This window comes from Corvus hawaiiensis, chromosome 21 (assembly GCF_020740725.1).
Source record: "Corvus hawaiiensis isolate bCorHaw1 chromosome 21, bCorHaw1.pri.cur, whole genome shotgun sequence".
Taxonomy (NCBI): domain Eukaryota; kingdom Metazoa; phylum Chordata; class Aves; order Passeriformes; family Corvidae; genus Corvus; species Corvus hawaiiensis.
Genome location: NC_063233.1, coordinates 9,805,051 through 9,821,604, shown reverse-complemented (window position 1 = coordinate 9,821,604; position 16,554 = coordinate 9,805,051). Strand labels below are relative to the sequence as shown.

Genomic DNA, 16,554 nt, shown 5'->3' with positions numbered 1-16,554 from the left:
GGTGGGGGTGCATCCAGAGCAGCTTCTCCTGAGCTCCAGGAGCTCTGCTAAGTCACTGCCAAAGTCTGAGCATTTGTTTCTTTGCTGTCATTGTGCATGAGGCAGGAATTAATTCCTGTTATTTAGAATCACAGGCTGATTTGAGTTGGAAGGGACCTTAAAGCCCATCCAGTGCCACCCCTGCCATGGGCAGGGACACCTCCCACTGTCCCAGGCTGCTCCAAGCCCCAATGTCCAGCCTGGCCTTGGGCACTGCCAGGGATCCAGGGGCAGCCCCAGCTGCTCTGGGCACCCTGTGCCAGGGCCTGCCCACCCTCCCAGGGAACAATTCCTTCCCAATCTCCCATCCAGCCCTGCCCTCCTTCATCTTAAGGCCATTCCCCCTTGTCCTGGCACTCGATGCCCTCATGCAGCTCCTGTACACTGCATTGATCAGCTCACAGCTCCTGGGGAATTAAAACATGGGATATTTTGCATGTGAGCTTAGCACTGGTCACTGCTGCAGTTTAAACTTCTTGCATGTGTGATGTTTGAATTAAAAATTAAGTATTTATGAATGTGCTTGACTTTTAGACATCTCACTGAGCTGAGTGTTCTTCAGCCCTGCAAAAAGTACATAGTAGCTTCTGAAGCTGAAAATTATTAACTTCTTTCTCCCTGAATTCCCCTCCCAGCTGACTGGAATTGCAATTGGAGCTGCAGTTGCACTGCTGCTTATAGCAGTTGTTGTGTTTGTCGTGTACAGAAGAGTGAGACAGTCTAGTAAGTACTTGAGAACCATGTAAGTTTTCAAACCAGTTTTCCCATCAGTCTTGAGTCTTTTTGTAATTTTCTGCAGTAGCTGTTTGCTGTAGGGGTGTGGTTCTTGCAGGACAACAGCTTTAAAGGGTGAAGAACTTGTGTTGCTTCACTTGCCCAGGTCTGAACCCAGAGCTGTCCGTGCAGGACCTGCAGGGTTTTATTTCTTTGGTGTCTGAGCAGTATCAGCCTCTGTGAATTATGCAAATGGTTTCAGCCCTGCTGTGATTTCACTGTCACAGTAAGGAGAAAGGATTGAATTAGAGGTTTCCCTGAGGAGATTAAAACTACCCACTCCTTCTGTCTGTGTGGAGAGCCCTTTGTCTCCTCCAGGGCTGAGGTAGAACCCCAAGCCAGCCCTGCCTTGGTGGGGCTTGGCCAGAGCTGGGGAATGAGGGATCCCAGGGAGGTTTAAGTTCCAAACGCTGCCCTGAGCTGTTCTGGAGGCAGCAAAGTCACCGAGCTGTGCTCAGGTGTTCTCCCCCAGCTGCTAAAGGTGGTTTCTGATGTGCTGCTTCTGTGTTCCAGAACAACTTCAGCCACACGTGCCTCAGTACAGGTTTCGCAAGAGGGACAAAGTCATGTTCTACGGGAGGAAGATCATGAGGAAGGTGAGGGCACCTGGCAAAATCCAGTTTAGGAGGTGTAAAGTTTGCAATACTTGACTTGCTGAGCCTGGCCCAGGGCCTTCAGCCTATCAAATCTCACTGGGATTTTGTGGATGTTCCTGGAATACTGACTGGATTGCTGATGGAGCAGCAGTAGCTTCTCCTTCTGGCCAAACCTTTCCTCTTTGAAAAGTATTCGCAGTCAATGAGGGTAGTAATAAATCAGTGAATATCTAACTCCTGTTGGGAGTTGATAATTGTTTCAATATCCCATAATCCCAGACTGGTTTGGGTTGGAAGGAACCTTAAAGCCCACCCAGTGCCACCCCTGCCATGGGCAGGGACACCTTCCACTGTCCCAGGCTGCTCCAAGCCCCAATGTCCAGCCTGGCCTTGGGCACTGCCAGGGATCCAGGGGCAGCCCCAGCTGCTCTGGGCACCCTGTGCCAGGGCCTGCCCACCCTCACGGGGTCCTGGCTTTTCCTGTCCTGCCAAGTCAGGTGTGCACTCACTGCAAACCAACATCTGCAGAAAAATAAGGTACAGGGAAGTAACCATCCTTAGTCACCCTGTGTGGAGGAGCGCTTCCTCCTGTGAACTGCCCCAGCCTCTGCCTCCCACACTTCATTGAGGTGAATTCATACACTTGGACTTAATTAGACTCTGGTAGGTTCAATATTCAGTTCTAGAGCTCTGTTTCATTGAGGAGGAGGTGGTTACTCCCTCAATCTTGCATGGCAGGTCAGCCTTTAAGTAGAACTTGGCCAAAAAAACCCTCAATGAGAGGAAATCTTGTGTGTGCAACTTCATAATTTTGATATTCTTCATAATTTTCATGTGCAACTTCATAATTTGGATGATTTTTCACCAAGCTGTTTATATGTAACTCACATAAGTAAGAATGCTTAGAATTCCACATGGGAAAATAATTTCAGGTAGTTTTTTGTTTGGGTTTTAGACCTTGCCTTTTGCTGTTCTTCCTGAGTAAGGCACAGAACATTACACCCACACTGCTGTGGGTTGTGCTTCATGGATTTTTTGATAACATACCAAGATTTTACTCCCTCCAAACTAATTAAAGATTCCTTTTGTGATAGAAACTTTTTAGAGATTCAGCTCTTTGGGTAACAAATGGAGAACTGGGAATGTTTTGGAAGTTACTAATGAGGGGCTTTCTTGGTGTAGCAGTTGTGGCGTTTCTCCAGTGGGTGGCACCTGGGAACTAGGAAAAGCAAGGAAAAGCTTTGGTTTGTCACCATCGCAGCCAGATAGAATCCTGGAATATCCTCCGTGGAAGGGACCCCAAGGATCATCCAGTCCCACCCCTGGCCCTGCACAGACCCCCCAACAGCCCCACCCTGGGCATCCCTGGCAGCGCTGTCCAAACGCTCCTGGAGCTCTGGCAGCCTCGGGGCCGTGCCCATTCCCTGGGGAGCCTGGGCAGTGCCCAGCACCCTCTGGGGGAAGCACCTTTCCTGCTCTCCAACCTAAACCTCCCCTGGCCCAGCTCCAGCCATTCCCTGGGTCCTGTCCCAGGGAGCAGAGATCAGTGCCTTACTCCTCTTCCTGATGTTGAGTGTTCCTGGATGAGAACCACAGCTAAGAATCTTTCCCCTCTACCATCCATTAGCACTGTAGTAGTTGATGAGTAAAATCAAAATACACTCTACTTGCTTTATAGAAAGGAAATGATCCTGAAGTAGTTCTTCCAATCCTCCAAGGTCTTACATGAGCTCTTCCCTCTGCTCACACTCTAATGGCTGGTAAATGTGTTGGTGCCTCAGCAGGGTTGGAATTAGTGGGTTGGGTTTTTTTTTGATTTTGGGTTTTTGTGACTGTTTTTGTTTCTGTTATTTCCTCCTAGGTTACAACTCTTCCAAACTCTCTGGTTGGGAACACTGTCCCTCGCCAAAGGATGCGGAAACGGGCAAAGGTTTTATCTCTGGCTAAAAGGTGCTTGGGATTTTGGGAAGGGGAAAATTCGTGTCGTGGAGGCTGGTTTGGGGCTTTTGTTTGTGGTGTGGAACTTACCCCTAGCAGAGCACTCTTCTGTAGCTGTTGGTTTTTCCCAGTTCTGTCAGCTGTGGATCAGCTGGGAAATTTGCTGAACTGGGATGGTTTTGGTGAGGAAGAGCAGGGGGGTGGAATGTTTCAGCTAACTGATAATGTGTGACTTGGGATGGTGAATTTTAGTGTTTACTATCTACTTATTTAACATTTCCTATTCATACAAATTTAATATTTCCTATTAGTACAAATGAGGGAACATCCTGAACTTACGTTTTCCTTTGTAGGATTCTGCGTATTAAGAAGGAATGTCCAACTCTGCAGAGGAAAGAACCTCCTCCCTCTTTGCTAGAGGCAGATCTGACTGAATTTGATGTCAAGAATTCCCATTTGCCATCAGAAGTGCTGTACATGCTTAAAAATGTCAGGTAATGTTAGATGGAAAGAGAAGTTCAGAGTTGGGTTTTGATGGATGTTCAAGTGATGTAAATATTTGACAGTTTGTGTCAAATCTCAGGTTTTATGATTGCATGGTCAGAATCCTGAGGGAGCTGACTGAAATTCATCTGAGCATGAGGACAGAATAAATGACTTTGAATTTTTTAGAAACGTTAAGAAAATAGTTGAGTTTGGGGGGAAAAAAAGGAAGTAGGTTAGTTGCTTCAGTTTGGGAGTAGTGCTAATGAAGGTGTTCTAACATGAACAGATTGAGTGCATCTTAAAACTTCTGTTTAGGCTGTATCAGACAATTTTTTTATACAGAAAGGCATCATAATTGGTAAATGTTAATTGGAGACCATATTGACAGCTCCCTGGGCTGCAGAATCTTTTACTTCTCTATCTGAAAAGGTTGCAAATAAATCAAAGTCACCGTAATCCCCACAGCTCTTTGGCAGACTTAAGAAGAAGGGATGGGCTTTGTGCCCCTTCAGCAAGGGGTTAATTTGCTGACACAGCAAAGAGGAGGAGATCTTCCAATCTGTAATTTTGGTTTTGCTTGTGGATGTTCTTTTTTCCTCCCAGCTGTGATATAATTTAGTCCTGAAGGTCATACATTCTCAAATAAAAATGCTATTTAAGTCATCTGAACTTGCTGCTGTGGAATTATGATCTCCTGTGACTAATTGACATTGCAGTAGGATTTGATGGATTGATCCTGATAAATGTGAGCTGTTGGAGCTCTGTGAAGAGTGATCAGGTGTAAGACCCATATTTCTCTCTGCCTGGCAGTGACTGACTGGAGTCCAGGTGCATGTTACCTGCAGGAGATGGAGTATTCCAAACTTGCAATTGCATGCAGATGACAGGAGCTTTTCCCTGTGTTTTCAGTGTCCTGCTTCCATGGGCAGGGCAGCTGCACTAAAAGGGGAAGTTTCATGGGGTAACTTTTCTCATGGAGTGTGAGAGTCTGGCAGCTTTTTATTCTTATTCCCCTCCAAAGGCCATGCTGGTGTTTGCTGGAGGAAGTTTGGCTGCACTTCCCTCTGAGCCTGCATTCCTTGGAGTGCTCCTCCATAGGAGCCCCAGCATTTACAGTTCTGTGTTTCATGCTGCTCTTGCACCTTCATTTTGGGGAGCTCTTTGAGGCTCCTTCCCTGCAGCCGCTCCTCTGGGCTTCCTCTGCTCCTCGTGCCTGTGGCTTTGCTAATTTAGGAAGGATTTTCCAAGGACTGTGGCGATTTTAGGTTTTCCCTTTGCATTTTCTTTGCTGCAGGGTCCTTGGGCACTTTGAGAAGCCCCTGTTCCTGGAGCTGTGCAAGCACATGTTCTTTGTGCAGCTGCACGAGGGCGAGTACATCTTCCGTCCCGGGCAGCTGGACAACAGCATCTACGTGGTGCAGGATGGAAAGCTGGAAGTCTGCATCCAAGAAAGTGTAAGAACCCACTGCTCTGCACTTCCTGAGAGAAATCTGTTGGCACAGCAGATAGGCTGGCATGAATCATTAGGCATTGATTAAACTTAGACACGTGAATCACAGTGGTTTAGGAGGGATTAATCCCAGCTCTTCGGGGCTGTGGTATTTGTAAAGATCAAGGTTTGTAGCTCTGGTCCCTCGTGTCTCAGATGAGAGAGCAAACACAAAGCTGATGAGGCAGCTGGAAATATCCTCACACAGGAGATGGAGAAGTTATTGAGGGAGGACAGGGTGCAAGGTGGGCTTGGAAACATTCACCTTTGGAAAGGTTGTTACAGAAAGTTTTTGAGCACAGGAGAGACCAAGTTCACCTCAGAATAGTCCAGCAGGAGTCAGGGGCTTTGTCTGGGAGGTGGAAGAGTCAGATTCACTTTTGGGTCGACAGGGGAGAAAAAATGATGGTTTGTTTTCCATGTGAGTCTTAAAATGTTGAGCACCAGCCCTTGTGACCCTTCTGCCAAGTTAAATTTTTAGTTTTTACCTTCTTCCTGACTGAACTTTGAGTTTAACTTTAGGATGTGAACAGTTTTCCAATTCTAAAAATTAAGTGGGCTTGGAAACTATATCAAATTCGCTGCTTTCTGTGTATTTTTACATTTTGCTGCTCCTGTTTTGTACAACCTCTTGAGAGGTAACCCCTCAATAAAGGGAGCTCAATCTGCCTCTGGGTGAAGGAAGCTTTGTTTTGTTGGTGGTTACATAGCAAAGACAAGCAGGTCACAACATCCCTGGACAAAACTGGCTTGTAGTTTCTTTTAATTTATCACTTTTAGAACAATGGTTGAAAACTCTGTGGTTGGAATTAGCACATTTCCATCAGAGCAGAGAGAAGAGAAGCATCCAAGCTTTTTGAAATGCTCCAAATGTGCCAAAATGCAGCTGTGAGCCTGCAGTGATGCTGTGTGTGTGCTTGCAGGATGGAACAGAGGTGGTGGTGAAGGAGGTGCTGGCAGGAGACAGCGTCCACAGCCTTCTGAGCATCCTTGATGTCATCACGGTGAGTCCTGGGAGGTGCAGATTCCTGCTGCATCCCACAGAGCCTGGCAGGGAACCAGGCCTTGAACATTCCTAGGAAAGAATCAGAATGCAAAATGGTTTTTTGATGAATTCTCCTCCTCCTGGGCCTTCACAGGTGTAAACTGAGCTCTGTGGTGTGGAGGCTGGTTGTGAAACGTGTGCTTGACTGGCTGCTTCTGGTTAGCAGGAGGATTTGAGTGATCCCTTTATGTCTGCAAAACTGAGATTACAGCTTGATTTGCTCAAATCACAGCTCAGGCAGGAGCAAGACCAGGCTGGGGCTCAGCAGTCCAGGCTTTTACATGTTTGATGGGTTACTTAATAAATTTGGTTTTATTCAGTCTAATGAGGAGAAATCTGACAGTTGTTATTACTGTAATGATGCTGTGAAACCAGGGGATGGGTTTGTTTTGTTTTGTAACATCAGTGGTGCTGGTGGCCAGCTGAGGGCTGTGCTCTTTGGCAGGGGCCAGGATGAGCTGGGTGCTGATCCTGTTGAGTGCAAAATTGGTGGATTTTGTTTCAGTTGGAACTAGACTGCTGGTTTTGCTGAAATCACCACAGTGCATCTCTTTTGGAATGCCTGGATGGAAGGTGTTGAATTCAACATCTTTGATAACACCCAAGCCCTGAAGGTGCTTTCTTGAAGGGTTTTGGTAGGATGAGATTTGAGAGGATGAAGAGAAATCTAATCAGTAAGGTGTTCATGTTTGACCTGGTGCCCTGTTTCTGCCATGCTTGGCTGTCTCTGTTCATCAGAAGGTGCCATTGCTCCATTTGTGAGTATTAAAGGGTTCTCTGAAGTGTTCTTTGCTGCTTCCAAATGCAAGCACATACCTCTATATCGACATGATGTGTGTATTATTTACATCTAAAGTTCCCATAAAACCTATTGACAGTGGTAACTTTTTTTAAGCTTGGTCACAGTTTTCTCTGTAGAAAGTGTAGAATTTGGGCTGTACAAGTCTAGTTCTTGCTGTCAAATTCATAATATCTTTGTAAATTCATATTAGTACCTTTGCCCTTGTTACTCCCACCACGAAATTTTCTTCATCACAATATTCTAAGGAGCAGGGCCATCATAAAGGAACAGGAATACCGGTCATGTTCTTGCTTGTTCAAAAGGAATAAATATAAGAAAAGAAGTCCTTCTATAACAGTGCTTTATGGCTTTGTTTTTTCAAAAAGTGGTTGCCATTCATTTTGTGTCGTCTTGGGGTTTTTTTTCATTTTTAATTCTCATTCTGTCATTGTTTTTCTCTTTCTCATTAGTTCTACCACTGGTAAGTAAAAAAAATAAAAATGATTGAAAGTGTGTTGAGCAGAGTTAGCAGCCTGCAGAAGACTCTGTAATGAAAAAACCTTGAAATATTTTTTGCTAAACTTGTTCTCATTTATTTTTACAACTCTTTTGTTCCTCACTTCCCAGCTTTGTGAACTGCTTGTTTCATTGCTGTTTTTCCTCTTCCTTATGTTCTTTGCAGACTTCAGGTAGAGGAGTAGCATGAAAATAGGCAAGGAGAGAGGAAGTAGCACTGGATCAAAGTAGGAGACCCCTCAGTGTCATCCCAAATCAGTGAGGGAGTCTTAAAACATCCTGCAGATGCCATAACCTGAATTAGATTTCGCTGCACCACCAAACACCTGGCTCTGACATGAAGGAAGGGTGAATTCAGAGAGGATTTCAGTTGTCTGAGCTGGATTTGTGATTCTTTGACTGATTTTGTAGCACGTGATGTCAGGCTGGTCCCTCAGTTCTGAGAGTTGTGCAAGAAAGTTGAGGTTGCTGCAAGAAGTGGCAAGATCTTGTTGGTGGACCTAAAAGAAAGGTCACACCAGAGGTACTTTTCTAATTGAATCTTTCAGTTTTTAAACTGAAAAGCCCCTTTAGTTCTACTAAATGCAAAGGTAGCAGCTGTGACATGAGCCTGCACTTATTCTGGGAACAGATCAATGCTGCTTTCTCCAGACTCTGAGGAGAAACTGGAAGCTTTTGAATCCAAGTAGTTCCTGGTATTGTGGAACAGTTCTGAGGTGCAGTTAATGGCTCTGATTTGGTACTGCCTCAAATAGCAGAGAAATCTGAGCTGAGCCTTGTTGATGTCTCTGTTTTCAGCAGCTCTTGCTGAGAGCTCCTGTGTGCAGCCAGGGCTTTTCCCAGGACAGTCGATGTTCATCCAGAGGGAACTGGTCCAGTGGAGATGTGATGCTGATTGCTGGAGCTTTGGGGTTCACTCTTCTCTTGGCCTCCATGCTGAGATGGTCTTAGGAAAACTGGGCCCAGGTGGCAAAGCTGGAATAAGAAAGTTGGAGAAAGAAGAGGCTGTGAGGGATATTGATCAAATGGCAGTGATTGAGGGGGGATAAAAATGAAAGTCAGGATTAAAAGAAGCTGGAAAAACACTTGGATAAAGGTGAGCCTGCAGGGCTGACAAGATAGATGAGGTTATAAAGAAGTGATTGATGGCTGTGAGAGCTTTGGGTGCAGCAGTGCTGATGCAGAGGATGTCAGGAAGGAGCGGAGGAAGACAAAATCCAGCCGTGGAAACGGGGAGAACATCCCAGATTTTTGGGTCCAGAAAGGAGCTGCCACTGCAGGTGGGAGAATGCAAAGCATCTGTCTCTTGCAGCAGATTTCTTGACCAAACTTGATTGGATTTGGCCATTTGCTGTCACCTGGGTTTAGCTGCTGCTTGGAGGTGATGTCTCACTGTCTCTAGAAGTAAATAGTTACCTGCCCTGAGAACAAAAAGTTCTGTTGAAAAAAAAAAAAACCCTGTTTCATAACTGATTATAAGTGAACTGTTCTTGTCATCTCAGTGTGTGATTGCAAAATAGTATAATTTGAACATGGTATTCTCCCTGTGCTGCTCATAAGGTTATATCAGAGAGAAGTGACAATTCTGGAACATTTCCTGCTCATGCTCCTCTGACTGCTCTTAGCATGTTCCAGCCCTGTTGGCCCTTTCAGAAGAGCTGCCCTCATGCAGGGATTTCAAAGAGGCAAAATTATATGCTGAAAACCTGGAGGAATGGGCTGTTCTTTGGAGAAAAAGGCTTCTGCATCATTATCTGTTATTATCCTAAAGCTGTTTTTCTGAGATTGTCAGCACTGGCCTCTCCTCTCTTGAGCACTTTCCAGAAAAACCCAAACACTTTACTGGGTAGACTGGAGACCAGAGTTCTGGGATGGCCAGGGCTCAGTTTGCTCTTTGGAATAACTCTTATGAAACATCATTAAACTTGATGCTTATCCTTGCCCAGCAACTGAAGATTTAATGATTTCCTTAGTTTTTTACTCCATATTTGCTGTAGAGATTGGTAGGAAATACAGTTGATGGCAAATGCAGGGCTTATAAGCAGACTATATACATTTTCTTTTACATGTAAGTGTAAGAAGTCCAAATTAATTCTTCGTGTAAAGCCAGACTTCCAACTGGGCTGTAAAAGAGGATTGTTGCATTTATTTTTGGGTACAGCCGAAGCACAGAAATGTTATTTGTTAATTTCTTTACTTAATTAAAATAAATTTGGGAAAACTGAGGACACTGTCAGCTTTGCACTGTAGGTCAAAGATGTTTAAAATTTCAGATCCCTCAGGAACTTGAAAATCAAGGCTATTAATATCATCCCCAGATTTTATAAAAAGGTCAGCTGAAGTTGGTGTAATTAAGAAATTGGTTCCAATTAATTTAATTTAATTTTAGAATCTGCTTCATGGTGCCTTCCAGACCAGCAGGCAGACAGAGCTGCAGCTTTATTTTCTAGAGTGATTAGAGAAAGTCTCTGGTTTTGCTGGGTTCTTTAGGCAGGAATTCCTCAAAGTGCTTGTGTTGAGTTGTCTGATATTCTTTGCAGGCAGTTTGGTTTGTAATCAGCATTTAACATCTGTGTGTCAGTGTTGGGAAAAAGGTGCCTTCTGTTGCTCAGGAGGGGGAAAGCTTCCAGAGCTGTGAGGTGCTGTTAAAATAGAAACTCCATTTCTTCCTTTGCTCCTGCTCTGTGCTGCAAAAAGGCTCATTTTAGCTTTTCAGTACGTGTAAATCAATATTTGATGGATTAGTAAATTAATTTATGAGTTAGAGGTGTTGTTTTCAGCATTTATTAAATGTGTGGAAGGGATATTGTCTGTCTGGAGTTTTTTATCCAAGTGTTTGACAGTAGATTTTTGTTAAAATCTATTCTCATTTAAGGGGCAAAATCCAAAACCAGAGGCTTGCCTTCTTCCAGTGTGAAAAAAATCTCTGTATTCTACCCACTTTTCATTTGTTTGTTAGTTCTCCATCTGTTCTTTGAGCAGGATGGTCTAGACCCACTTTGTCTCAAGTAAAGAGAAGCTGTTTGGCGTTGTCACGTGAAATATTTCATAGATAGATATGAAAATATATTTTTATATATATATATATGTCTCGAAACACAAGAAGTCTGCCTGTCTTTTGTCTTCCTCCATTATGTCTGTAATTACTGTACAATTCTGTTGTGTTTTTCACTGTTTGTGTGAGTCTGGGGTTGTTTTTGCAGCAAATAGCTTGGTTGTCAGCCGAGATAATAAAATCAACAAACCCTCTTTTCTCTGCATCCTTGACTAGCTGGGATTTCAAATGCTTCTGATGGCTGGCTCTGTAATAAAACTGTGTCAGAGCTGAGAGCCTGGCACTTCCCTCAACCTTATCCACATCCCTGGAGCTCTTGTTTCTCTGCCCCTGTCTCTAATGCAGATGTGAATTCACCCTCATTACACCCCCCCGTGGTCATGGAGCACAAACTGAAGGCTTTTTGGGGTCAGACCATGTCTGTCAGACATAGACAACAGCAAAGCAGGAATTTGGGAAGAACTGGATTGGATAATTGATGGATTAACCCTGTGTCTCTGGAACTTTCTCTTAGGGTCACCCTGCTCCCTATAAAACTGTCTCAGCCCGAGCAGCCACTCCATCCACCATACTGAGACTTCCAGCCAGTGCCTTCCAGGATGTGTTCCAGAAATACCCTGAAACCCTTGTGAGAGTGGTGCAGGTAGGTGGAGCTGAGGGGGAAGGGGGATCCACTCTCATTTCCAGGTTGCAGGAGGATATTTAGATGCTCAGCAAGCTCATCCTTTGGTAGCTACGGAGCTGCTTAGCACAGCCTGTCAAGATTTGGCCTTGTTCTGCTGCTCTCCTGGCTGTTGAGCCCTAGATTTAATATTCCACCATCATCACAAACAGGAAAAAAACCATTTATGTATCTATATATCTCCATTAATTGAGTTTCTGCCTGTGGTACCCTCATCAATCAGCCAGACCTGCAGTGTGAGTTTGTTGGTCCTTGGCAAGTGGAAGGTGCTGGGGTGGGCTCTGCAGCTTGGGCTGCACCAGGAGGGCTCCAGAATGGCTGAGAGTCGTGAACAGACTGTCACATGTTCTGAAACAGGACTGCTGGACCTTCAGAAGCTGCTTGGTGTGGGCTGATGCTTTGTAAGAGTCACAAAATTCAGACTGACATGTGAATTTCAACTTTAGAAGCCTTTGTCAGCACCTGAGGAAAGAGCTGTGCTTTGTGTCAGTTCTGTGTTTACCTTCTATTGCTTTGCAGGGACTCAGTTCTCAGGTGAGCACTGAAATCAGGCTTGTACCTCCTGCAGGTGGCAGGTGGTGCAGGGATCAGGATTAAGGATTTCCAGGATTTCCTTGTCCCACAGGTGTGGCAGCCAAAGGGTGACCCCACCAGTCACTCTGGGCTGTCCTGTTGCTTTACTATCACTTCTAAATCTGTTTGTCCTTGCAAACTGTTCTGGTCTCTGGGTGATTTATGAGCAATACATGAACCTCCTCACACTGATGGTTGAAGGAGAACAGATCATTAACACCAAATTAATTTGCTCTGTGAGAGCTGATACAACAGAGAGGATGGCTCAGGAGTGGGAATTAGCTGGCAGGGCAGAGGAAGGTGCCACTGATTCCAGTGTTGGGTTTGAGTGCTTGTGGAGCAGTGGGATAGGCTCTGTATGGGGAAAGCTGGAATAATTTTTTTAATGAGAGGGGAAAACTGGAAGCAAATACTTCTATTTCAAGGCACTTTTATTATTGATGTTTATAGAAAACAAAAAGCATTTGGTGTTTGGGAGTAAGACTTTGGATTCTCGTGCCATCAAATGATTATGAAGTCATTGGTGGATCATTTGAATCTATCTCTGTCTCAATTTATCAGTTGCTAAAAAGGAATTTCAGCTTAGGGTACAGCCTGTATTTTATCGATACTTTCAGGTACTCTGGTGCATGATTGTATCTAAATGCCAGAACGAGTGTGGGAGAATGCTAAATCCATTGCTCTTGCTTCTTTATTCCCTGTTTGTAGATCATCATGGTGAGGCTGCAGAGGGTGACGTTCCTGGCCCTGCACAACTACCTGGGGCTGACCACGGAGCTCTTCAGCTGTGTGAGTTTGGCAGGCAGGCCCTCAGCTCTCCTGCCAGGACACAGAGAGGTTTTCCTTCTTGCAGAAGGCCATAAAGCAAATGCTACATATTAATTTCATAATGACAGTGCTTGAGGATTGAGGCACTTGTATAACCAGCCCATAAAGCCCAGCCTACGCTGATGCCTGGGGAATTGGTGGGGAGGCTTGAACTTCCCAAGTGCTTCATTCCAGAGTGATCTGTGTGCTTCTGATGTTTGCTAATTATGTCACCTCTGCCTGTGTGCTGCACCCGTGGTGCCAGAGGGTCAGGGAATGCTCAAAGTGTCAGGCTGTGAGTCCCCAGGCCGTGGTGGGATGCACTGAGGGAGCTGCACATCCCAGGACAAGCCACCCTTGGGGATCTGGGATTGATCAGCACAACCTGAGCGCTACCAGGGGGTCTGTGCAGGCTGCAGGGTGTGGAACACGTGTGAGGGGGTGGTTCATGTTTGCTTGTCCCCCTGCTGCTCCCAGCAGAGCCAGGCCGTCCCACTGATCTCCGTGAGCAGTGTCACCGCCGGAGGCAGCGCCGGCAAAGCGGGCAAGAGACAAGTGAGCAGTGCTTTAGAGGAAGATCGTGGAGAGAAGTTTGAAAAGTCTGGGGAAGCCCTGGAAACGGGTAATGCTTCTGGAAACGTGGAGAAACTGTCCTCTGTGACCTTCTTTAGCTGTTGTAGTATTCATTGAATCCCAAAATGTTTTGGGTTGGGAGGGACCTTAAAGCTCACCCAGTGCCGCCCCACCTCCCACTGTCCCAGGCTGCTCCAAGCCCCAATGTCCAGCCTGGCCTTGGACACTTCCAGGGATCCAGGGGCAGCCCCAGCTTCTCTGGGCAACCTGTGCCAGGGCCTCACTGTCCTTAATAGTAAAGAATGTCCTCTCCAAATCCAATCTAACCCTGCTGTCCTTCAGCTTGAGGCCATTCTCCTGTGTCCTTTCACTACATTTGATCTACTTTTGGTATCACTGCTGTTGATCAGAGGATTTCTATTTTATCAGAGTGGTTAAGGATTGTCTTAGATCAGCTTCAGGTTTGAAGCCTTTGGATAGTCCTTAGCTTCAATGGGGAAATGTTACTGTGTTCTTAATGATATTGAGGGATGAAGGAAAGAGGAAAAACAAGTGACTCCTAATTTTGAATGCAGAGGGGGAGTTGGGAAAATTCAGCTCTCTAGACACCAGCAGAAGAATTGCTGGATATGTGTCTTTTCAGGCTAAAGACTTAGTACTGAAGGTAAGGCCAGGAAAATAGATGGAGTTGAATTTTGCCCCTGCAGATGGAAAAAAATTAATTTAATCAAAACCAGGAAAAAGGTTTAAACAATATTTAATGTCAGTGTTTCAAAATCTTTAAATCAGCCTTTAATAAGTAGGTAGTTAAAGGGTCTTGTTGTTAGTGAAACTTATTTTATTAGGGGCTACCTTGTGTTTATATAATTTGTTTCTAAATTTCAGATATGCTGAGGATTTCTGGTGCAGAAAACTCTGAGCATGTTTTCAGAAGGAGCCTTTCATCACCTCCCTATGCAGGGTCTACAGAGGCTTCTAGTAAGTAGTGCTTGGCAAAATTGTGGGAAATATATAATTTATCCAATCGTGGGGGGAAACCACATGATCTCTGGAGTGCTGGGTTAGACAATTTTCCTGTTTATGGTGGATAATCATCTTGCAGTCCTGTTCATGGTAGATAATCATCTTGCAGTGGTGCCTCTTCCTAACTCATTTGTCAAAAAATTATTTCATAAAAAATGGACTATTATCCAAGAGAGCATTCCCTTGCTGGCATTATCAGCAATGGGGAACATCATTTGGCTACCAAGACCTGCAAATGAAGAGCTTTATTAATTGATATTACTGAAACCAACTGAATTATGATGATAGGCCATCATCCTGCACATAAAAGATGACACACGTTTCTTGCTTGGCTGATTGTCCCAAAAAGCACATTACATGGCTTTGCTGCTTTTAGAGGAATGGTCTTTAGAGTGGATAATAAAGGTGATTGATCATGGGGTGCTCTGAGGAGACATTTATGAGGCTGAGCTGGTCTGATGCTGCAGTATCATTTTGGGGAGTTTTAGTTACTCCACTGTAGACATTTTCCTCTGGGCCTGGTGTTGAGGAGAGCTTTGTGTTCCAAGGTGGAGCAACTGGAGTTCTTATGGGAATCACAGAACACAGGCATCTGTTGCTGTTAGATGAGTACTAAATTAACCACTGTGAGGAAATTCTGAGGTCATGCACAGGTACTTTTAATAGAGAAATCTTTAATCAGTGGAATAAAGGTGCCCTGGGTACTTTAGAAAATGCTTTTATTGCTCACCTTGGCTATTAAATGACTTGGGAGAAAGGAACATACTATGAGGGGTTGAAGAACTTGGAGACAAGGAGAAAGGAGGGAGCCAGGCTGAGGGAGCCCTCAGCACTGAGAGTTTTCCCCAAAGTAAGGGTTGTGTTTTTTGTTGCTGCCACGTGAAGTTGTTGGTATGCACACAGGAGAGCAGTGGGTAGCTCCTTCAATTTTAACACTGGAGGGCTGATTTGTTTCCTCTTCTGGTCCTGCTGGGCAAGTATAAAGGGTCCCACTTCGATTTTTTTTTTTTTTTCATGGTTTCCATGTTACTATCCAGAGGCATGGATGTGATGGAGAAGTAGGATTTTGGCTGGGATCATCTTTCTAAGCCAGGGAGACAAATTAGAAGAAAATATTGACTGACCCACACAAGACTTGGCTTGATTTTCATGTGGGTGAGGTTGTTTTACACTGGGATTTATAAAATGTACCAGCAGACTTAATTCAGTGGTAAATAAAATAATCCTTGCCCTGAACACAGCCCCTTCCCCCAGGTAAATGAGGCAGTTCAGTGAGCTGGGCCTGTGCAGCTCTGTGACATTCTAAGGGACAGTCCCTGTGTGTTCTTAGGAGCTGTTATGTAGAAGGATCCCTGCAGACTTCTCGGTGGATATGTCCATTTGTCCTTCCTTTCTCCTTTTATGTGTCATAAAAGTTATGTCAGGGTACACAGAGCTTAGCAGAGAGAGAAAATTAATTTTTACTGACGGAAGGAGTGTATCTAATTGGGTAATTATGATTTGCCTCGGTTAACAGAGCTGATTTCTTCTCACTGCTTAGCTTGCACAGAAAGTGTTTTGATATCTGTAATGAAAAGATCGAGATCTTGCTTCAGATTCTATTCCACTGCTTACTGTGTTCAGACTCCATGGAATATTGATTATGTTTATTATTAATTCAGAGAGGAGAAAACTGTCTTAGAGTCCTACAAGTGCTGTTATCTCAACATCTCCTTGATTTGCTTGTTGTTAGAATTAATAAACACTGCTAAAAATTGCTTTGGGAGAAAACACTTTTGCCTCAGTTGCTCCTGGGGCTGGGTGTAATTTGTTCTTCTGGTTTATTTGTGTAGTTATCTAACTTGAAACATAGCAGTTGTGTAAGATAGGGAATAGGATCCTGCCAGCTCAGGCTACTCTGCTTTAGAAGTGTGCTAACTTTGTGTGGAGAAAGATGGAATTAATTCCTGTGAAGCATCTGGGCTGGGGGACAGAGGAATTAGAAAGCAGAAATAAAACAGTGGGGCCTCTTGGATATAACAGCTTCACCCCTTTGTTGTCCCTGGAAGTAAATCTTCCTAACTCTATTTTTAAGGTTAAATAGCAGTTGTCTTTTACTGTTTTGGTGTTTCTTTTCCCCAAGAGTTAGAGAAGCTGCTTTTCCCCCAAAGCCCTGACGTGCAGCGCACGTGGGACCG

General features: G+C 44.6%; 1 protein-coding gene across 3 annotated transcripts in view; it reads left to right on the top strand.

Moving 5' to 3' along the window:
* PNPLA7 (patatin like phospholipase domain containing 7) overlaps nucleotides 1–16,554 on the top strand; it is a 117,787-nt gene that overhangs the window by 3,215 nt on the left and 98,018 nt on the right. For 2 of the 3 annotated variants that reach the window (XM_048325410.1, XM_048325412.1), the window contains exons 4-13: nucleotides 675–762; nucleotides 1,327–1,409; nucleotides 3,271–3,359; nucleotides 3,701–3,841; nucleotides 5,128–5,287; nucleotides 6,246–6,326; nucleotides 11,234–11,362; nucleotides 12,683–12,763; nucleotides 13,259–13,403; nucleotides 14,240–14,332. In XM_048325410.1, coding sequence (XP_048181367.1) covers nucleotides 675–762; nucleotides 1,327–1,409; nucleotides 3,271–3,359; nucleotides 3,701–3,841; nucleotides 5,128–5,287; nucleotides 6,246–6,326; nucleotides 11,234–11,362; nucleotides 12,683–12,763; nucleotides 13,259–13,403; nucleotides 14,240–14,332 — 1,090 coding nt within the window. The remainder of the gene's footprint in view (nucleotides 1–674; nucleotides 763–1,326; nucleotides 1,410–3,270; nucleotides 3,360–3,700; nucleotides 3,842–5,127; nucleotides 5,288–6,245; nucleotides 6,327–11,233; nucleotides 11,363–12,682; nucleotides 12,764–13,258; nucleotides 13,404–14,239; nucleotides 14,333–16,554) is intronic. The other variant, XM_048325411.1, reaches the window with a different exon arrangement.